The sequence below is a fragment of the Diaporthe citri genome (assembly GCF_014595645.1).
Source record: "Diaporthe citri strain NFHF-8-4 chromosome Unknown scaffold_3, whole genome shotgun sequence".
NCBI lineage: Eukaryota > Fungi > Ascomycota > Sordariomycetes > Diaporthales > Diaporthaceae > Diaporthe > Diaporthe citri.
In genome coordinates, this window is record NW_025064848.1 from 877,421 (window position 1) to 898,307 (window position 20,887).

General features: G+C 55.2%; 9 protein-coding genes across 9 annotated transcripts; 2 read left to right on the plus strand and 7 right to left on the minus strand.

Moving 5' to 3' along the window:
* Positions 1–558: 558 nt before the first annotated feature.
* On the minus strand, positions 559–1,432 carry INS49_007850 (uncharacterized protein; the record flags this gene model as incomplete). The annotated part of the gene is made up of 2 exons (XM_043168596.1): positions 559–1,054; positions 1,122–1,432. 2 exons carry the CDS (start codon positions 1,430–1,432, stop codon positions 559–561), a joined length of 807 nt encoding a protein of 268 aa, XP_043026276.1.
* A 1,080-nt stretch (positions 1,433–2,512) lies between these two features.
* INS49_007851 (uncharacterized protein) lies at positions 2,513–4,297 on the minus strand (the record flags this gene model as incomplete). Its single annotated transcript, XM_043168597.1, has 1 exon — positions 2,513–4,297. The coding sequence occupies one exon, from the start codon at positions 4,295–4,297 to the stop codon at positions 2,513–2,515; it is 1,785 nt and encodes a 594-aa protein (XP_043026277.1).
* Positions 4,298–7,088: 2,791 nt separating this feature from the next.
* INS49_007852 (uncharacterized protein) lies at positions 7,089–8,441 on the plus strand (the record flags this gene model as incomplete). The annotated part of the gene is made up of 2 exons (XM_043168598.1): positions 7,089–7,993; positions 8,039–8,441. The coding sequence occupies 2 exons, from the start codon at positions 7,089–7,091 to the stop codon at positions 8,439–8,441; spliced, it is 1,308 nt and encodes a 435-aa protein (XP_043026278.1).
* Positions 8,442–8,889: 448 nt separating this feature from the next.
* On the minus strand, positions 8,890–9,760 carry INS49_007853 (uncharacterized protein; the record flags this gene model as incomplete). Its single annotated transcript, XM_043168599.1, has 2 exons — positions 8,890–9,510; positions 9,605–9,760. The coding sequence occupies 2 exons, from the start codon at positions 9,758–9,760 to the stop codon at positions 8,890–8,892; spliced, it is 777 nt and encodes a 258-aa protein (XP_043026279.1).
* Positions 9,761–10,247: 487 nt separating this feature from the next.
* On the minus strand, positions 10,248–10,973 carry INS49_007854 (uncharacterized protein; the record flags this gene model as incomplete). The annotated part of the gene is made up of 3 exons (XM_043168600.1): positions 10,248–10,487; positions 10,573–10,686; positions 10,803–10,973. The coding sequence occupies 3 exons, from the start codon at positions 10,971–10,973 to the stop codon at positions 10,248–10,250; spliced, it is 525 nt and encodes a 174-aa protein (XP_043026280.1).
* A 711-nt stretch (positions 10,974–11,684) lies between these two features.
* Positions 11,685–12,950, minus strand: INS49_007855 (uncharacterized protein; the record flags this gene model as incomplete). The annotated part of the gene is made up of 2 exons (XM_043168601.1): positions 11,685–12,227; positions 12,399–12,950. 2 exons carry the CDS (start codon positions 12,948–12,950, stop codon positions 11,685–11,687), a joined length of 1,095 nt encoding a protein of 364 aa, XP_043026281.1.
* A 1,919-nt stretch (positions 12,951–14,869) lies between these two features.
* On the plus strand, positions 14,870–17,660 carry INS49_007856 (uncharacterized protein; the record flags this gene model as incomplete). Its single annotated transcript, XM_043168602.1, has 10 exons — positions 14,870–14,925; positions 14,983–15,100; positions 15,164–15,228; positions 15,283–16,170; positions 16,246–16,338; positions 16,516–16,555; positions 16,621–16,775; positions 16,850–17,355; positions 17,445–17,495; positions 17,554–17,660. 10 exons carry the CDS (start codon positions 14,870–14,872, stop codon positions 17,658–17,660), a joined length of 2,079 nt encoding a protein of 692 aa, XP_043026282.1.
* Positions 17,661–18,145: 485 nt separating this feature from the next.
* Positions 18,146–19,239, minus strand: INS49_007857 (uncharacterized protein; the record flags this gene model as incomplete). The annotated part of the gene is made up of 3 exons (XM_043168603.1): positions 18,146–18,575; positions 18,652–19,141; positions 19,203–19,239. 3 exons carry the CDS (start codon positions 19,237–19,239, stop codon positions 18,146–18,148), a joined length of 957 nt encoding a protein of 318 aa, XP_043026283.1.
* Positions 19,240–20,168: 929 nt separating this feature from the next.
* INS49_007858 (uncharacterized protein) lies at positions 20,169–20,807 on the minus strand (the record flags this gene model as incomplete). Its single annotated transcript, XM_043168604.1, has 1 exon — positions 20,169–20,807. The coding sequence occupies one exon, from the start codon at positions 20,805–20,807 to the stop codon at positions 20,169–20,171; it is 639 nt and encodes a 212-aa protein (XP_043026284.1).
* Between the last annotated feature and the right edge of the window lie 80 nt (positions 20,808–20,887).

Consider the following 20,887-nt stretch of genomic DNA (forward strand, 5'->3'; position numbering starts at 1 on the left):
AAATATCCCTGAACATGTCTCTCTTCACAGCTTGCATACCAAGTCTGAGGGGAGTCATCGAAAGCATCCTAGTATCAACTACTGCCGGTGCAATACAAGCACCTTACTACCTCACCCGAGCCGGAGTCGGGGACGGCATGCACGCAACAGCGATTCCACTGCAGCAACTGGACTCGTCAAAATACTTCCGCAGTGCAAGAAGACGCGGCCCATCCCTAAAAACATGTAATAGTTCCGGAGGCGTCCAGGAAGGCGGCCGTTCACACCAGCTGGAAGGTTTCAGAGAATTGGCTGGTCACGAAGAAGCAGGCCGGCCTGTCTACCGAGCACAGTCAAGTTCGCACGGATCAAGTAACCGTTAGCCAGCATGCTCCACGAACACTGCCAGAATCCTTTGGGAAATGTCTGAAAAAGTTTATTTGCACTGTGCAGTATCATTTCAACGCTGCAGTGGGACCTTCTCCCAAATGATTGTCTGCTTTGGCAAGCTCCGTTAACCACTCGAACACAAACAACAAACGGCAGCGGGCAGCATTGCCACCGTAATTCTCAATAATCTCAGGCCGCTTCCCCCTTGAAACATAAGGTATCGACAAATTCCCTCTTCTGGAAGCGATCTTCCAATTTAAGCCATTCACTCCAGATCTCCGTCCAGCGCTCAACCTGCTCTCTCGTAACAACACCCAGCTCAACGGCGCGATCCCCAACGGTGCCCTTGAAGCCGTTCCACTCCCTGGTCACATGCTCCAGACTCGCGGCTACCTCTATCCTTCCCCCATCCGCACCGAACCCGGCCTCCCTGGCCCATTTCTCTTTATACACGCCGGCCTTGGTCCAAGACCCCATCGCCTCAAGGCATCTCAGCTGCGCCGGCGAGGCCTCGGTCATCAACGCCGTGAAAGGGGGCCGATCTGGATGGACAGCGATAATCCCCCGGCCGGAGCCATCCCTCGACGCCACGATCCCACCGGGCTTCACCACGCGGTACATGGCCTTGAACACCTTGACAGGGTCGGTGAGGTGCATGAACAAGGCGTGGGCATGGATCACATCGCTGGGGTTGCCAAGGGTGAGCATTAAAAGGCATAGGAAGGGAAGAGCGCCGCCGCAACCCGACTCACAAACTGGCGTCAGCAAATTGTGACAGCTCGTAGGCGTCCCCGACCTCGAACGAGAGGTTGGGCTCGTGGTACTTCGCGGCAGCCTGTGCCACGATGTCCGGCGACACGTCGATGCCGACGACCTTGCCCTGCGGCACGAGGAGCGAGAAGTCGTGCGTCATGCCGCCGGGCCCGCACCCGACATCGAGGACGTGGAAGTCTGGCTTCAGGTGTGGGAGGAGGTAGGCAGCGTAGTCCTTGGCGGTGCGGTACTCGTACAATGCTAACACGTTGGGGTCGTCGCTGGCCAGGGCTTTGTTCTGATATGCCATTGTTATGCGGTTGGTATGCTGAGGTCTCTGGTGAGTTTTGATCAGGAAACTCAACCACGCACGCTTCGTGTGCGACCCGGACAGATAGTGCTCTTGATTATATGTTCCCGAACTGCTGGTACCAGCCACTCCTCTTTTCGAAATCGTGCCGCTTCGACTCTACTTATCTAGCAACACCTGAGCATGTTGCAAGTAGGGGCTTCCGCTATAATCTTATGTCATCTTTTCCGATACCATCAATTAAGTTTCCCGGCGGATCTAGATCGCAGACTCACTATTGGTCACATCTGGACCAGACTCCAATTCTCAGCCATAGAGATGCGTGTACTCACTCTTTTTGGCCTGAACGCGTCGCCGCACCGCCATTAAGCTTACCGCTAAGCCGCTTAGCTCGGTTCTGATATTACCATGGTAACTTTCCATGGCCCCCGCGAGCAACTTCATATCAGATCTGTGGCTTGGAACCCGGGAATCATGACGGGGTTGCGGTCCATTTGCTTGGAATACCACTCGTGTTGGAGGCTATTCGGCTCAGACCGTAGAAAAGATGCCATAAAGTTTGTATTTCCGGGTGTCCATCACGGTTTGTCAGCCGCCTTCTCAAGAACTGTCTTGTGACCAGAGCCCGGAAGACAGAGTCCGGAAGCAAGAGTTCGGAAGCCAGAGCCCGAGAAGCATAGCCCGAAAGACATTGAGTACTTCTTACCACAAGGAGTGTGTCACGTACGCGGTGAGGATCCATGTGCCAAGGTTAGAAGAGGAGATGCAAGAGACAGTTCCAGTCAGTTGAGTACAACCAGGGGATCGACTTGGGCCTTTTCCGGTCTTCCCGAACTTTCCACCATGGCAAACCAACCCATTACAAGCTCACGATGGGACAACTTGGAACATTTCGGATTGACCAATCGGTCCCGTTCGGGCTTACATTGGATGCTAGATGTACACAGATCGCGCTAAATGGTTTTGAAATGCAACAAGCCGAACTATTTACATGAAGAGTAGCCACGCTTTCGTCCGCCCTGGTTCCCAGTTTTTGATTCAAAACACTGAAGTCACAAGACTTTCAGATGGCTTGAGCCCTCATGGCCCTGGCGGCGAGCAAAGCCTCGCGCCTCTTCTTGGGGCAGGGGCGCTTGGACGGGCGCGGCTTGGTGCTCTGGGTCGCTGGCACGTGGCGGCAGCGGCGGGCTCCTCGGCGGCGGCCTCCTCGGCGGCGTGCTCCTCAGCCGCGACGGGGGCGGCGGACGAGGTCGGGGCGGGGGACACGCTGGGCACGGAGGGGGTGTCATCGCCGTCCGCGGCGGCGATCACGGCGGGGACGGAGGACGTGGCCGCGGCTGCGGCTGCGGCTGCGGAGTTGGAGGAGGCGGAGCCGCCCGAAGAAGAGCCGGAGCCGCCCAGGCTGATGCACGCGAAGGACATCTTGGTGGTGGTCGTCGTCGAGCCGCCGTAGCCGACGGGGGAGCTGAGGTCCCAGTCCATGCTGACGTAGGGCCAGCAGATGCGGCCGTCGGCCATGGTGACGAGGTCGCCGGCGACGGTGACATCGGTGCTGGTGAGGGGCTCGCCGACGGCCTTGCCGGTGCCGTCGTTGGTGACGAGCTGGAACCTGGAGCCGGTGAACTTGCCGCGGCAGCCCATGGCGATGAACTCGCAGAAGGGGTCGGCGATCTCCTCCCAGGTGACGAGCGCGTTGGTGCCGTCGAAGGTGGCGACGTGGGCATTGCTCTGGTCGGCGGTTCCGGTGGTCAGCCAGTTGACCTGGTCGTCGCCCGACGCGGCGCCGACCTCGCTGGTGGCCTGCTTGCCGACCATGGTGTACTTGTCGCTGAAGGTGGCGATGGCGACGTTGCGTCCGTTGGTGCGGTTGGCGACGTGGGTGTAGCCATCTCCCATCCAGTCGTTGATGGTGACGTCCTTGGCACCGCGCGAGACCCAGGCGAAGATGTACGCCTCGCTGTCCTGGAAACGAGCCAGGTTGCTGTAGGATCCGGACATGCCGCCGAGGGACTCGCCACCGGCGCCGTTGGTGACGTTCTCGTTGGAGATCTTGGTTCCGACGGTGCTCATGCCCTGGCCCTTGGAGTTGAGCCAGATGGCGCCCTGATCCTCAGCACAGACACTGGCGTAGGGAGCCTCGTCGGCAGCCTCGAGAGCAATGCCGGTGTTGTGGCTGCAGCCCCAGGCAGAGGTAGCACCCTGGATGGTCACACGCTCACCAGTGCTGTCCTCGACATAGTTGATGGCGTCACCGAAGTGGCCCTGGGCAGAGCCGCTGTAGGCAGTGACAACGGTGTAGGCGGCGTATCTGCCAGTCTTGGCCGAGTAAACGAGGTCACCATTCATATCCGGAGCGGCCATGAGACCCTGGTCGCTGTCAACATCGGGACCACCCAACCAGGTCTTCCACTTCTGGGTGCCAGAGGCGTCGAAACGGTACAGAACGGGGACGGGGGTGTTGTCCGGGGGCGCGTTGGACGTGCCGGAGGGCATGGCCTCGTTGGTCAGCAGAGCGAAGCCATCATCCTGGGCGACGAGACCACCGGCCTCCTTTCCACCATCGACGGTGACGACGGTGCCCGTGGCCTTGAAGGTGGCGGGGTCGATGGGCTGGACGTGGACGCCCGTGTCGGAGGAGTCGAGAAAGGCCAGGTAGGCCGTCTTGCCGTCGGGGGAGACGGAGAAGGGCGTGCGGCGGTGGTGGACGTAGCCGGTCCAGTAGGCCTCCTTGATGGGGTTGAAGCTGCTCGACAGCGTGACGGCGTCGACGTGTGTCTCCAGGGACGACTCGGTCAGGCCCTGGGCCGCTGCGGCTCCCGCCAGGGAGAGCAGGGCTGGCACAAAAGACAGCAGTGACTGCCTCATGTTGTTTGCGAAAAAAAAAAAGTGAGTGTGGTCAACAAGCTGTTGAAAGTGAAGTAAAGAGTGGATGCAGATCAACTGCGGTGAATATGTCGTCAATTGTCAACAAGACGCCTGATTCCTGTTGGACAGTGACACATTGTTTCGACGACGGACGGCATCGTGTTATGTACTCTGGGTCGGATCGAGGCCATGCCCCAGTTTCCCGGAGGAAACCATCACTTTGCACATCGATCTGGCGATTTTGTCCCCCTCGTCTGAGATGGATTGCGGATACATGGGCCATGCCCAGTGGGCCGTTCTGACGGGGGGCATTTGCGGCGGTGGTCCCAGGGGCCTGGAACCCCTGAGTGTGGCCCAAAGAGGCATCGTTAGCTGTCAGGGTCCCCCGGCCCAACCTTGTTAATCTTATTCTGCAGTGAGACACGAACTTGGCGGGGAAACTTGTTTCCACCTCATGTTTCAATTAGACGCCCGCGAATTTCCACAATCCCTCGCTCTTACGAAATCCTGCCCGAATCTCGCCTGCGCGATTCCTCCACAGCCCTGCGATGCAAAAGGCCTATTCTCGACCGCCTCACGACATTCGCCCGAGGCCCAGACCGACTCCCGGGTGCTTCTTGTCTCCGCCCCCTCCGAGTCCACCAGCCGACGGATCACGGCACACTCTGCAGACAAACAGACAAATCAGCACTGTACAATTTCCAAGCGAGGTGATTCCCTGAGTCGTCCAACATCCGATGCCTTGTACGATGCCTCTGACCGTTGCCGAGTTTAAATGTGCGGCAAAACCCTGCACACGCCAACGGGTATCTGCAAGCTTCCGAGCCGTTGGGTTTCGGTTTAAGTCTGGAGGTCTGGCCAGTGGGGTCATCATTTTAAATAGGTAATGCCGCTGTCAGCTCGCCAGGGTGCCAAAGTGATCGCCGACTTTTGTTTTGGCAAGGGGGACTATCAACTTTGTTTCAACGACATGAGCCGATCACTTGGCTCCTCGCGTCTCAACACCTCGTTGAAGCCCCCAGCACTGCTCCAGCAGGAGCCACGTATATAGGTAAACATCTGCTCCAGGGCCAGAAGGTCAGTCATTGGGCGGAGTTTTCCCAACCGGAATAATTCTTAGTTTACTGGATGCAGTGTATACGGAGATACGGAGTATACTGCCACGTTTCCGCACAGTCGCTGACTGGTGGATCGGGGCAAGGCCCAGCAGGGCATCGCTTAAATAGCCCCATGAGGCCATTGCCCCTCCCCCTTATTGCTTATTGGAAGGCGATTTGGTGCCCGTCCTTGGAATGTTTCCCAAGAAGCGATATACCTGAGCCTAAGGGACGTCATATGGGACACTGCAAGCTTGGCAGTCATGCCTCCTTGATCAACGATTGCCGATGTGTTCCCAGCGGCTACTTCTCCTGAGATGGAAGGCACCTTACAGCGAATAGAAGGCCTTATGAAGTGTGAAAAATCAGGCCGGCAGTCAAGTTGACTCCTATCTGAAGAACAGGTGTCAGTTGGGTAAATACATTGGTTGTCATCTTGCCCAGTGACTGTGACAGTTTCTGTGCCATTTATCGTCTACATGCCGGAGCTTCCCGGAGTCAAATAAATAGCAAACAATTCCATTCAAGCTTACCTTTCTCCGTATGATGGCTGCCATCCGATGCCATGAGTCGGTCGGAATTGGCTTGGACACAGCCTCCGGGTGGTTGATTATCAATCTCTTGCATTTCCAACCACGCAACGTTGAAGACTCGAGTAACCCACACACCACATCTCGTCACTCTTTTCCTGCCCAATATTTGAATAAAGACTTTGAAAGGAGTTCATTTGTACGTGACACTATCCTCAAATGCTCTGGCTGTCGCAAGTCAGCAGTTTGGAAAGGGATGGGATCAGCAATCCTCACTGTCACTCACCTGTCGTGGCCTTGCCTCATGGTGACTCAGGACTGCAACCATAATCTTAAACCAGAGATGGCTTCCTTCGCAAGAAAGACACCCAGCAGCTGTTTCGGCCGGCGCAGGTCATGTTCGAATGAAAATAGAGCCTCGAGAATGCTGAGCCCTAGATATTAACACGTGGTCCATATGATTCACCGCGGTACCATTACTGCGAGCAAAAGTTCTTGGTCACTGAATGAGCACATCCAGAAGGACACTTGAGTCGAGTAGATAAAACGGGCTCATGCTCAGAAAAAACAGTCAGGTTGAGACAATTTCCGTACAAATCATAGATCCTGGGCAACGGCGTGCATGTCCGTAGAGCCAATTTTCCAACAGGAGTTGATCGTTCCCCTACACGAGAATTTGGCCCTCATTGTCAAGGCCACCACTCTTAGATCCAAGGACTCTTGTGGACTCCGCTCTGTCGGTACCGCTGATTTTGGCCTCCACTGCCAGCTCTGACTGTGTATTAGAATCGGCACCCGGGACTTCTGAGTTCTAATCCTCAGTGGCAGCTCTGCACAAGCTTAAGAAGCTACATCTCACACAAACCACGAGGTCGGCGGGTTCCACAACGGCTTTGATACACTCGTTCCTTCGCCCAACAACGCGACATCACAATGAATCGAGAGCTCCGTCCTTGAATGCCTCAAGCAACTCAATACCTGATTCAAGCCGACGCGTGCCTTGCCCCGAAGCAACGTGCTCGTCCAGAAGTACACGCGTGTCAAGAGAGACGCGATAACGGTTGAGAGACTTCCCTCCGAAAAAACATCATCTCGTGGGTCTTCGTTCCTGCAGCTGTCTTCCATCCGTACTGACTCCTGTTTGGCTTGTAGAATCTCGACGACATGGCTTACAAGTCATTCCAACCTGCTTACGGCTTTGTCGGCCCCATGGCGGTCGATCTCTCGTCTGCAGACACGCTCTTCGTCCTTCTCTTCATCTTCCGATACCTCCGATTCGTAGTCCACTTCATCACGGGGTGTTTCCTTTACAAGCCCGCTCCGCAGAAGGAGAAGCCTCACTACACCAACAGAGACGTGGCAGTCATCATGCCGACCGTGGCTCCGTACACCAAGGAGTTCCTGAAATGCTGCGAGACTGTTCTTGCCAACCGCCCCGTCAAGATTGTCATCTGCGGAGTCGGCGAGAAGATGAAAAGTTACATACGCGACGTCATTGGATTGCACAAGTTTCACGAGCGGTACCCAGAGACGGAGATGGTCGTTGTAAACACCAAGAAGCCCAACAAGCGCAGGCAGATGGCTCGAGCCAGCCTCGAGGTCGACCCAGCCTCGGCCCCCATCACCATCAACGTCGACGACCACGTCTACTGGAAGCCCACCTTCCTGCCCTCGGTCCTTGCCGCCTTCGAGGACCCCGCCGTCGGCTTCGCCGGCACCAACAAGCGCGTCATCCGGACCAAAGGGGGCGGCCTCTGGAAGTCGTACACCAACTTCCTGGCCTGCACCTACCTGTGCCGGCACAACTTCCAGATCCGCTCGGAGCCCCACCTCGACGGCGGCGTCTTCGTCGTCTCGAGCCGCACCGTCGCGCTGCGCACCTCGATCCTGCGCAGCGACCGCTTCCGCGCGGGGTTCACGGACGAGCACTACCTCCTCGGCCTGCGCGGGCCCATCAACAGCGACGAGGACAACTACATCACCCGCTGGATGCTGCGCAGCGGCTGGAAGGTCCGCATCCAGTGCACCCCCGAGGCGGAGATCCTCACCCCGCTCGGGGACCCGTCCAGGTTCTACTCCCAGGTCCGCCGCTAGACGCGGACGACCTGGCGGAGCACCCCGGCGAGCCTCCGCGCGTGGCACACCTGGCGCCGATACCCCTGGAGCGTCTACGCCATCTACATCTCCCAGCTCGTCAGCTTCGCCGCCGTCTGGGACCCTCTTCTCGTCTATACTCTTATGCGCACCAGTCTCTACCTCGAGTCTGACCACCAGTCCCTCCTGGTGGCCCTGATGGTGGCTTGGGTCCTGGCGTCCAAGATGGTCAAGATCGCCGCTCACTTCATCGACCACCCTTCAGACATCGTCTGGGTGCCCGGTTACATTGCCTTTGCGTACTGGCACTCCTTCATCAAGCTGTACTGCCTCTTGACGTTCTTCGACCACTCCTGGAACGGCCGCAACTTGTCCGATCTAGACTCGGTGATGGACAGAGAGAAGGCAAAGCTTGTGGCGTGATGCGACAGCGCATCTTGTGAGGCACTGCTGGCTTTTACCTGTTAGAGAAGTCTTGGTGATTTCAACGGGCACGTGCCAGTCTCCTTTTTTTTTTTTTTTTGGCATCGAGAAGTACACTTGACCACTGCTGGCTTGTTCTGATCCCACGCGGTATGCCTTGGGGACAGTTTTTGCGTTTGTATTTGCTGACATCGTTGAACAAAATCAAGGGGCCTCGGAAAGGGGACATGTTTTGCAAAGTCTGCTTGAGACAATTGCACCACCATGGTAGTGGTGACTGCTTTGGACATGGAGTTTTGGTTAACTTTACAGGGGGTAGCAAAAGTTTTATTCGGACAAAAGTCCATGACAATTCACATTGATGACTTTATTTGCTGCTCACCCAGCCTCATTTAGATGTGTGACCTGTGACATGTCTCTCACCGAAAGTCTCCTCCCATTCTCTCCCTTAGTCAACCTCGTCGAAGAGGTTGCTCTGGCTGGAGCGAGAACCTCCCTGCTCGGAGCCACCAGCCTCCCGCTGATCCTGCTGATCCTGCTCCTCCTGGGTACCAGTGTCCTCCTGGTCGGTGCCATCAAGCTGGAACTTCAGAATACGTGAGAAGCTGTGGGCCAAGGAATCGACGCTGCGAGTCTCAATGCTCGGACACGGCCTGGCTTGCGGGCCCTGCGCCACCTGGATGGACTCATAACCTCCCTGGCCAGCGTAATCGACCTCCTGCTGCTCGCCAGGGATGCGGCGCATCTGCTTGATCGTCCTGTAGCAGCGGTTGCGGATCTCGGTGCGGCGCCGGGCCTGGTCCTCGGTCGGGCGGACGCTGCCGTAGGTGCTGGGGCCCAGCATGCTGGCGAGGAAACTCGAGGTCGCGTCCAACATGCTGAGGTCGTACTGGAAGGGTGCGATGATCTCGGGGTGGCCGGCGAGGATGCCGGTCACCTCGCTGGTCTTGAAGATGTAGTCCCGCAGGATCTCCATGAGCTCCAGCGCCTCGTCGTCCAGCTCGTCGCAGCTGGCACCGGCGCGCTGGATGCGAAGCTCAAGGACAGGGTCGGTTGGGTTGGCACTGGTCTGATGGGAGTATGTCAGTCGCCTGTTATGGGGCATGTAGTGCCAGAACACAACAAATGGGGAACTGTAGAACGGGGGAATCATTTGTGCTTACGCTCATGTTGCCTCCAGCAACCTCGGGGACGAGCTTGAGGAATGAGTCTCCAGCAGGCATCGCGTTGAGCTGCTGAGTGTTGATCTTGTCCTCGCCTGTAGTAGCAGGCGCGTTCTCGCCCTGAACCTTCTCGATGGAGATCTTGGGAGTGTCCATTTTGACTGAACGTGGTCAGCCAAATCTTGTCTAGAGTAAACACCACGAGGCTGACACGACATGGTTGATGACAAGGGTAACGGGGTTTTCGGGGCCTACCTCTTGATACAGAGATCTTTCAGAGTCTTGGATCAATGATATCAAGGAAGTCTCGTGTGAAGGATCGCCTGGGCTTGGCACATGAGCAGGCTGATTTCGGCTTGTTGTCGTGTCAGCAAGAAACACCAAATTGGCAATTCAAGGTCGAGGGGCAGCTTTTGCTATTTGATTTACTCTCAAAAGGCAGGTGGCTCGTGCACGAAGCGCTAGTTTCTTAGAATGCACATTGATGGATTTATCTGCTGCTCACCCAGCTCTATCTATGTGCATGTGTGACCTGTGACGTCTCTCCCACAGAAAGTGAGCTCTAATTCTCAACCTCAGTAGTTACCCGATGTGGTTTCCTCCAAGCAGCTGCGCCTGGCTGGGTCCAGAAGAACCTCACTGGTCAGATCCACCATCCCGGCTGGTTTCGCCTGGTGACGAGTCGCTTCTTGATCTCCTCGATCCTCTTGTAGTAGCGCTTGCGAACCTCTTCACGACGAGCCTGCTCCTCGGCCGTGCCGCCACTGGGGTCGGGCATATCGCCCAGCCACTCCTTGAGGAAAGTCGACATAGCCTCCACCATCTTCACCTCAGACTGGACTGAAGGCTCGCCCGGCCAAGGCAGGGGTCGTGGCGATGAATCCTGTCAGTGCCATGGTGCTGATGAGGAAGTATTTGAGGAGTGACTCGAACTCGATCGTCTCGCTCTCAACCTCATCGCGGCTTACAACAGCGTTACCAGCATCCAAGTCCCGGCAGACCTTCATGACACGAAGGTCGACCACGTGCATCTCAAGATTCGGCCGCTTGGTCCGGTGCGGCTGGGTCGAGCTGGCACCGGACTGCTGGTGTGGGTCAGTATACACGTGGCGTCTTACAAAATTTGAGGTAGCATATTTTGGAAGATCTCAAGTCATGACAGACGATGAGCTGTGAATGGTAAAGGAATTGTGCTTACGCTTGCATTGCCTCCTCCAGCAGTCTCGGGGATGAGAGAAAGGAAGGCGTCGGCAGGAGGCATCGTGGTCACCTGCACCTTCTGGGTACCGGTGGGCATGGGGTCGGTCTCGTCATCCCTTCCATCGGATGGCAGATCGTCGTCCTTGTTGAAGTTCTTGGGTGGAACCATTCTGGCTGAACGCGGTCAGAAACTCGTCAGGCTACACGCGACAAGGCTGATGTAACATCACGGGCAGCAGGGCTGATGGGATGTGCAGAACCTACCTTTGGCGTGCAGGTCTCTTGAAAGACTGACGAATAGATACTGGTTGAGTATCACCGTGGAGAGGCGCGTGGGCTTCGCGCTGGAACAAGCCGCTCTCGACTTGTTGTTGTCGTGTCGGTTGGGCAGGTCGAATTGTCCTTCGAGGGGCAGCTTTTGCTGTTTATTTACTGCCAAAGGGCAGGTGGCTCGTGCGCGAAGCGCTAATTCCTCATCGCATGTCAATGGCTGCATTCACAGGCAGTGAAGTATTCTGGAGTTTGCTTGCTGCCTGCCGGATTGGTAAGAGTACGTCTGGCCCTGCTTGAGTGCCTTCGTCGTCTGCCTTTTGTGAGCATTCAGTTGTGACCAGCAAGAGCGAATCGCCCAGATACATATCGTGTATACATAGATAGCTGCACTCTGGACAGCTTGTAGTGTGCTACCAGGACCAATTGCAAGCAACTGGGGTATCTGGGGCTGCTCTCATAGTCCTCCAAAGAATACAGTGTATTCAAAGGAAATGTCAATTCCTTTGTCACCTTGATAGAGCATCATGTATGCTTAGGGCCAAGAAAATAATGCAATAGTGCTATTTAGGTATTGCCTCCACCTGACCGGAGGCAGGCAGGAGTGGATTTATTCCAGGAATCTTCTCATCAGGAGGTTGAACCGAGTGTCCTTATCTCGAATAATGTCTGGCGTCAGTCTTCCCAGGTGCTTTGCTCCCGGATGAGCCCAGGCGTGGTAGATCAGCTGGTCCTCGAACAGAGACCCTCCATTCTTCGCAATTTGCGATTCGACTGCTGCCGCTTCCTCCTTGTTCAACGACTCGTGCATCCAATCCAACGAGCCTTTTGTCCACATTGGCCAGAAGAACGCACTTGGGCTGAGAGTGCAGATTTCATCGGGGTGCTTCGTAGCAAGCGTCTTTGGGAGATAGACTGAGTGGTCGCTCCACCGGCTGTCGTCGAAGCTGGCGTATTCGTCGAGCCACCGCGCAAGGAAAGGAGCCCCAGCCTTGGCCATGATCACTCCATTGCAGAGCCCCCACCTGTTTCCGCCCTCGAGGCCCATGTACACATCGCGAGCTCCTTCAAAGAGGTGGTTTAGTGGCCGGAGAATGTATGCGTCGGAGTCCAGGTAGATGCCGCCTTGAGCGTGCAGGACATGGAGCCTCATCTGCAATATCAGAAGTCAGTAATCCAAGCGGCGAGCAAGAAATCTCATTCGAATATGGGTAGGGCCAGGACCCAGTGTCCAAACTGCCCATTAAGCCCTTCAAAGCACAAGCCGCCGTCGGGAGATGTCTATTTCTCAAGGACGTCCAAAGTGTATCTGGGAGCTACTCACGGCGTCCGTCTGGTGCGTCACAGACCATGTCTCAGGATGGTAGGCAGCTACCTCTGTGAGATAGTCAGGGCGGTCGAAATGGATGAGCGTCAGATTCGGCTTCAGCAGGCGCAGCCAGCCGTTGTCGCCGTTAAGAGGTGTATCGTGGTGCAGGTGTGCAGAAGTGACCCCAGTTGAGACGAGGGCAGCACGGATTGCAAGGTACAGTTTGAAAGAGATCTCACTGTTCCCAATCCAAATGAAGTGGATAGTCTCTGGTATCGTGTCAGTGAGGTTGTGCGAGTTGATGCGGGCCGCTGTGCCATCAAAACATTGTTGCTCGAAAACAGTTGGCTTGAAGTTGTACCGTGTGTATTGCAAGGCATAGAGATGCGCTTCTTTGATCCTCCAACCGATGTGATCCTTGAACGCCTGCGGGTGGGCGTAGCAGAGGTAGGAGAGGACGGCGAGGACAAACAGTAGGCCGTAGATAAGACGACGTGTTGGTCGCCTTGCCCCGAGTTTGAGACCCAGAGATCTGGGCTGGAATCCGAGGAAAGCAGGCGAACCCATTCTGTAGTAGGTAAGATCTGGGTGGTGTGACGCTTTGCGTGGATAACAGACTCGGAGAGGTGCTGATCTTGGGGAAGCCACAAAGATGCTTCCTGTTGTCCTTTAGAGGTTGGTGTTGTCGATCAAGGGACGATCGCAGTCGGAATGAATGGGCAATACAGCACGTGGCAAGTTTATGTACTTGACGGCGAGTGACTGGATGGTGCTGCCTATTATTCACTGATGAGGCGCAGGGCCAGTGAGACGGTGGACGGCTGAGATAAACAGACAAATTTGGAAAGTGCGGCCGATAAGGCAAAATGCATGTCCGGGCGCGGCACACGCCAGTGCTCACGCCAGTACTGCCAAACGTGTCAGACAGGGCGACAGTTGGGCAAGGGGGTGACGTGCATGTGAGCAGGTCCCGAGGCCTTCCTGAGAATACCGCCGACACCAACCACAGCCCTCTCGTCAAGCCACTGTTGGGGTGCTAAAGGATTCAGGATTAGGCTGACAGAGAAAGACGGCCCCCACGAGGTTGGAGTGACTGGTGCAACTGTGCCGCTTTTAGACAGATTACACACGGGTTCCCAAAATGGCTGTTTGCTTTGAAGCCATTGGAAGGGTTGCACGCCATCTTGTCTCAGTGAAGTTGGCAAGAGCTACTGCACCCACACTCCATCATCATTGGGTATGAAGAGGCTTGCAAATATAGTGGTCAGAAGCTTGGCAGAATTAGTGACACGATTGAAAGGACACTCTGATCCAGCATCAATTAACGCCTTTGTTTCCAAGCCCGAAACCTGGTTTACAGCACGACGTGCATGCATGTTACAACAATTACACCATGTTTGAACGTTCAGATTCTATGCGTTAAAAGCGCTTCGACTTCAATGGACAGATATGTTCATTTTTGAGCACTCGGTCGATGACCTCTGCCATTTGTTTCTTTGCTCGCAAGGCGACTCATCATTTTGGAGGCGGCGACTTCTTACCTCCAACTTGAAGATGATGTTGTCCCAATTGTGGAGTGATGACTTTTTGGGGCGTTCCATGCAGGGTCGGCCCGTCACCCGTCTTGTGCCATATGGTGTGGTGGAAACAAAAATCACTCACAGACTGGTGGGCAGTGGCGTTGATGCTAAGCGCTTCCTGAATGGCCGGCCAGAGTCGACATTCCACACGTGGTGATGCAACCTGTTGGAGAGGCGCTCTCGGTGAGCGGCAATACGCCCGGATATTCTCAATGTTCAAGACAAGTCGGCGCTTCTGGCCCGCGTGCTCAAAGCAAGCAATCATCCAGTCCAGGCCGCGGCTTGGAAACCAATATTGTATACAATACCATTGCCAGTCATCCGTCCCTGGTATGCACATGTGAGCATCTGGGCGAGCTAAGTAGAATATGAATGTTACGTCTTGTCCTCGACGTTAACTTTGAGCTGTGAACAGAGGTTTAGAACCCACTCAATGACAGGGTGGATAGAATGTAAGGGACTCGATTCCAAAACCAAGTTTACGGGCCGCGTCTAGAGACCCCAAGACCATGCATGGCATTTCTGTTGGGAATGGACTGTGAGTGCCCAGGTGGTATCTGACCAATCCTTCTCGACTGTGGGGCATTGCCAAATCCACTCCAAATCTCCTGGCCCTGCCCCGGAATTGGAGGCAAAACTCACCAACGCAATTCTCGGCTTCGGGTCATCTTGCCGCGTTTGCGCCGTCATGAACGAGCCTCGTTCGGAAAACAACCGGCTTGGCATCCGGGGTACATTCAACTCGGCAGGATCAACACGCACAATTATTACTATCAAAACAGAATGAATGCGGAGACAGGTAGAACCGTTCAGCCCAGTGAGTGACGGCTCAAGCAATGGATCCTTCAAGCAGTGGTTTCCCGGCCAGTCTTTACACTGAGTAAATGCCATTGGGATTGGAACAGAATGATTATTTGGACGGCGGCGGTGCTGCCCGTGGCAGTCTCTGCTTTGATTGACAGGTATTACATCCGCCCACTCCTTCATTGTGAAGGTGAGACCACTGACCCCAGAGACAGACAAGGAATTCTCTCTCAGTTCAACGTTGTACGGACCACTCTAATAGAAAATACTTCGACTCCTCTGCAAGTAGGAAATGGGAACTTCGCATTCAATGTGGACAACACGGGAATGCAGGTGCGTCTTCGAAACTGTGCCTCCCAGTCTACAAGATACATGGACTGACGAGCTGAATACTAGAGTTTCTTGCCTTTCAACACTCTATCGAGTTGGGGCTGGCACAACGACTCACTGCCAAGCAATGGGTAAGTCGTGGACTCTTTCATTCCAACCACTGATCATAGCTGAGATGACTGCAGCGAGAAACTGAGTGACTACCACGGCCGACCTATCGAGACACACGGTCGAAATGTCTCCTACGACTATCCTGACTCAAACCTTCCGCTGGTCTCGCAGTGGTTGATTGCTAACCCCAATCGCATCAACCTTGGCCGCATCGGACTCAAATACAAGGGTGCTAGTCTCTCAGCATCGCTGATCTTCGAGCCATCTCAGGAGCTGGACCTATGGAACGGGCTCATCACATCGTCATTTCGTGTAGATGGAAGCGCCGTCAAAGTCACCACCCAAGGTGATTTCAAGTCAGATAGTGTGGTTTTTCAGGTCGAGTCGCCCCTCTTATCCTCAGGAGACTTGGAGGTTGAGCTTGACTTTCCTTACCCTCCGATCCACACGACAAAATACAAGTACGAGGTATTCGTAGGAAGCTATGACTTCCCACTGAATCATTCAACAGCACTTGTCCAAACCGAGGAAGACGGCACAGCTCACATTCACCATGAGATGCAAGAGACGAGCTACTTCGTCAACCTGCGATGGCCCACAGATACTCCCTTGAACCTTTCTAGGAACGAAGCTCAGAACTCATCCACAATCACAGCACATCGTTACACGCTTTCTCATCCAACCACTTCGAACAGCTCGGGTTCTTCTACCATGTCATTCACAGTGAACTTCGCACCCGACAGGATCACACCGGACCTGCCATCCACCATACAGGAACGGAATCCATTGGCATGGAATGACTACTGGGAAGAGGGCGGTTTCGTCGATCTCACCGGGTCGACTAATCCAAAAGCGACCGAGCTCCAGCGCAGAATTGTGCAGTCGCAGTACCATGTCCGCGTCAACAGCGCTGCGGACGGACAGTCCCCGCAGGAGTCTGGGTTGATGAACAATGGGTGGTAGTAAGTGTTGCCATTAAGCAGGCCCTGAGACGCAGGTCATGGATCTTCACTGACACGTTACTGGGCGAATCGCAGCGGCAAGTTCCACATGGAAGTCGTGGTCCTGCACAACGCCCACTGGGTCACTTGGGGCCGGAAAAAGTATTTCGACGATATCTTTCCGGCCTTGTATGAGACGTTGCTTCCGTCGTCTCTGGCTAGGGCGAAGAATATGGGTTGGGGAGGCGCCAGGTAAGCTTTGAGCAGGTCACCGCAGCTTTAGAGCTTACATGCATCATTTGGCCGTTTTACTGACTGGCTCCGCGAAAGGTGGCCGAAGATGACCGAACTTGTCACGGGACACAGCTCTCCTGGCGCAATCAACGCCCTTCTGCTGTGGCAGCAGGTGAGCATGCCTGGCCTTGACGAATCTACACCGAGCATGTGGAGGCTGACAACAATCCCACACAGCCCCATCCTATGTACCTAGCGGAGCTCGCCTACATAGCAGACCCCTCCGAGGAAACCCTCAAGCGCTGGGACGCCGTCTTAACCGCATCGGCAGACTACATGGCCTCGTATGCCTGGTACAACCGGTCCTCGGGCTATTACGACCTCGGCCCGCCGTAAGGCACCCCCACAGGCGTCTCCCCTTTCCCTCATCGGTCATACCCTACCAGCAGCAGCTGACACGCCCCAGATCTTACGGCGTCACGGAAAACACCCCGCCCCTCGAAACACGCAACCTCGCCTACGAGCTCGCCTATTGGCAATACGGCCTCAACCAGGCACGGACATGGAAGCAACGCCTGGGCGCCCCGGTCCCGGACCACTGGACCACCGTCGCCTCCAACCTCGCGCCCCTGCCGACCGCCGACGACGGCCTGTACACGCCCTACGAGGGCCTCAACAGCAGCTGGTGGGGCGACGCGGAGCTCAACTCGGACCCGCGGAGCCTGAGCATGCTGCGCGGGATCCTGCCGAGCACCGGGACGCCGAGCGTGGACGAGGAGGTCGCTAAGAGGACCGCCGATAAGGTCCACGAGGTGTGGGGAGGGGTGGACGAGAAGGTCTTCGGGTGGGGGCGGCCGGTGCTGGCTATCAATGCTGCGAGGCTGGGCGAGCCGCAGCGGGCGGTGGGATACCTGACGGCTTTCGACTACTGGGTGTTTGATGACGCTGGGTTTGCGGAGAGAGGTGGCAACGGTGAGTTCTACCTGTTCAAGGCTCTGGCTGCTGACGCGGCAGTGCTCTCGATAGGGATCGAATGCTTTATGCTGACTTTGGGGTCGCAGGTGGCACGCCACCCCCATTTCTCGACGGGAATGCGTTCTTTCTTCATGCTGGTACGGACTGCGGAAACCCCTTAAATTCTTTAACAACCCTAGCTGACAAGTTGCACAGTGGCTTATATGGCTGCCGGCTGGCAGGGCTCGGAAGGAGACGCCCCTGGGTTTCCCAAGGATGGCAGCTGGTCAGTTCGCTATGAGGGGTTGTTGAAGGCTCCGTGATAGCTGAAAGATGCATAGCTGGCATGTCAGGGCAGAGCTATATGCGCCAAGAAGATTTATTCCAAGATGCTCTTTTGTCGAAGCCACAAACACCTAGTCTTTGATGTAGGGCCATCAATTCATTGCTTGTATTATGCATTACTCTAAAGTCCAAAAGTTCCTCACTCGGTACCCGACAGGCTGAACATCAGGCTGCTACGTCTCTGGTAGCTTCTCAAGTCTCCCGTCCTCAAGCTTTTCGTCCGAGTATGTACTCCATTATTCTCTTATCCATCCTGAAGAATGCGGGCGGAAGAGTCACTTGTTTTTCTTTCATTCCATCTCCAGTTGAAAGAGGCGGCGTCATACGGGACGATAGGCATGAAGACGTCAAGCATGATGGCGGCTTGCAACTGAGTGGAAGCGCCTCCTCCTCTTGTTTGCTTCCTTGCGGAGACTTCCTGACGCTTAAGAATCTCACGCAGCCGCAGTCGGCAACGAGTATTTCAATCCCTTCCCAGTTGGGGCAGTGCCATAGACACCCGGGTACTAGGCGCCTCCGCGCTCCCCTCGATGGTGAAGACCTCAGCCCCCTTCGCCGGCTTCGCGTTCCAGTCTGGGTTGTGGTACCGGCCGTCGTCGACGCACTGGGTCACGCAGCTCCTGCACAGGTGCCTCCCGCAGTCCTGGCACTGGTACGAGGACTCCTCAGACTTGCCGCACCGGTGTCCGCACTTGGCGCAGAAGAAAGTCTGGGGGAGACAGGTGTTGGATAGAAACTCCTTGCCGTAGCAGCGCGGCACCTGTGGGACCTGGAACCACGCGTTCGTCGCGTCTTCTAACTCGTCTGTGAGTATGTAGCTGCCGAACTGGGGGCAGTCGCAGTGGCGCCAGTGCTCGCCGCAGACGTAGCAGAACCCTTCTCCGCAGGTGCACCTGATGCAAAAGTTGTGTTAGCGAGATTTTCTCCTTTTCAGGCGGGGGCTGGTCTTCTGGGGTATTCGATACTGACACTATGTGGTTGCAGCCCGCGGCTCTCTCGACGATTCTCCCACACTGCTCGCATCTCTTCCAGCCCATGTAGATCAGGTATTTCTCCATCGACTTCTGCTGGAAGTCCTTCCTGCAATTTCCAATGTGTGGGTGTCGCCGGCAGACGGCGCAGGTGCCGCCCCAGCAGGTCCTGCAGAAGCCTATGTGCGTGAACTCGTCCACTTCGCCCGGGGGAATGTATTCGCGGCACTGGCTGTTGCAGCAGAAGAGCTTGCCCTTGGTGGAATAGTACGTCTTGCTCTCTGCGACTAGCTGGAGTACGTCTGCGGGGAGGTTCTCTCGGATCTCGGGGCTGTCCACATTCACCTCCCAGATGCAGCACCGCGGGGGCCAGCGCTCGCCGTCCCGGCAGCCGTGGCGTATGAGTTGGATGAGGCAGTCCCAGCAGTAGCCGTGGGAACAGGGCGGTATCTCGTCGGCGGGGTCGCCACAGACGACGCAGTCGACGACTAAGTTGCGAGGAAATATCAGACTTCTTTTCAAGCTCAGGGGCTGTAGGTGTGTACATACCATTCTGGTCGTCCTCAATTGTTTGATTGAGATCCATGTTAATCTCGCATAATTGCTCGTTTGCAGTGGTCCGGGCTTGTAGACAGTGTCGGAGAGGTTCTGATTCAGGTGTTGATTGATCTGGTCGTGGGAGGTCTGGCCGTGGGTGGGTGGCCTGAGCAGCGAGTGGCCCACATTCCGATCGAAGATTGTCAGACACAACTCCCTAGGTATGGAAGAAATTAGATCCGGGTATCTGTTTGTCGCCGGAAATTTGTGAATTGCTAGTTGTCTGGCTATTCGCCTTTTGCATCTTGACCCCTAATTTTTAAATTTATTCACGGGAAAGCACCCCCTCCATATGATAGGCTGTCATCATGCTGAGGTATGGTCGTCATGACTTCTTGTCTCCAAGTCACTTCCAACTTTCGACTACAAAGAGGTGATGATGTGGTCATGGGCTTCAGAATTCCTGTACATGTCATGAAGGAGGTCAAAAGCCAGCCAAATCTACGCAGGAGTTTGAACATTTCTTATATGCTCAGTCAAGACAGATCATATCATAACACTTAAATAGGTCTTAGCATCGGCACTGCAAATGCTCGTGATGGTGACAGCGTGGCTATGTATGAAGACACTTCCTGTAAGCTTTGATAGCTAGGTTCAATAGGGGGTTCTGTTACTACTTGCTGTTACAACCCGGGGCGGGTCATCCGAGTGGCAACAGAGCAAAGAGAAAAGAGCAGCATATATACAGGTCCGCTATGGAAGGACTGGAATTGGGAAAATAATCAAAACAAGCATCGGCATCACTTTCCTCAACAAGGAGTATCTTATAACGGATTAGTTTGTTTCATAAGTTGATTTAGTCACAGGCACGTTGATCTTTGCGAGTACACAGTGTTTGATTTGTTGCCCTAAAATAATAGAATATTGATGGATGACAAGTTCCTGACCACAATCTGACATATATGTTGTAATTACAGCTTACCCCACACGACAATCAGTACAAGGGGGCGAGGGGCTTTCCTCCAGGGCCCTGGCCTTGAGCCGGTCAAGCACAGCAGCCTTCTGCCTCTGATACTGCAAGCGGCCCCCCTTCTCCTCGTTGGACGTCTCAGCAGCCTTCCTCTTGGCCTCGGCATACTCGTCCCTCGCCCATGAATTGTCACGCAGAAAGTCCCGGAACGTCAGGAACTGGGCGGCGATCTGGCAGCCAGCCCTGTGGACATGGACGTTGATCTCGGCGTCGTGCTCGTCGAGGGCGAGGGCGAGAAAACGGTGACCGTGCCACTTTGGCTGGCGGAAGTGTAGGGTGAATCCGAGATCCTCTAGTTGCGGAACGTATGCACCCTCGTCCGAGGGATCGTCCACTTCCAGAAGGATGTCGATGATAGGTTTCGCAGCGAGATCGGGCACCGATGTTGACCCCACGTGCTCCAGTTTGAGGGCTGAATGCCCCAGGGCAGACTGCATGCGAGCCGCGACTTCAGTGAAGGTTTGAGGCCAGGATGTCTGATAGGTGAATATCTCGATATCTGGGTCGGTCCGCCTAGCGACCATCTCCAGAGTTGAAGGAGTATATCCTACGGACTCCATATTTGGCTTTCCTTCAGGGCTTGTCATGTTTGTAGTTATGGTAGGTGATTGATGTTGAGTTCTGTGCTCTAGTCGATGGCAACTCGAGATTACCTGAAAGCTTCTAA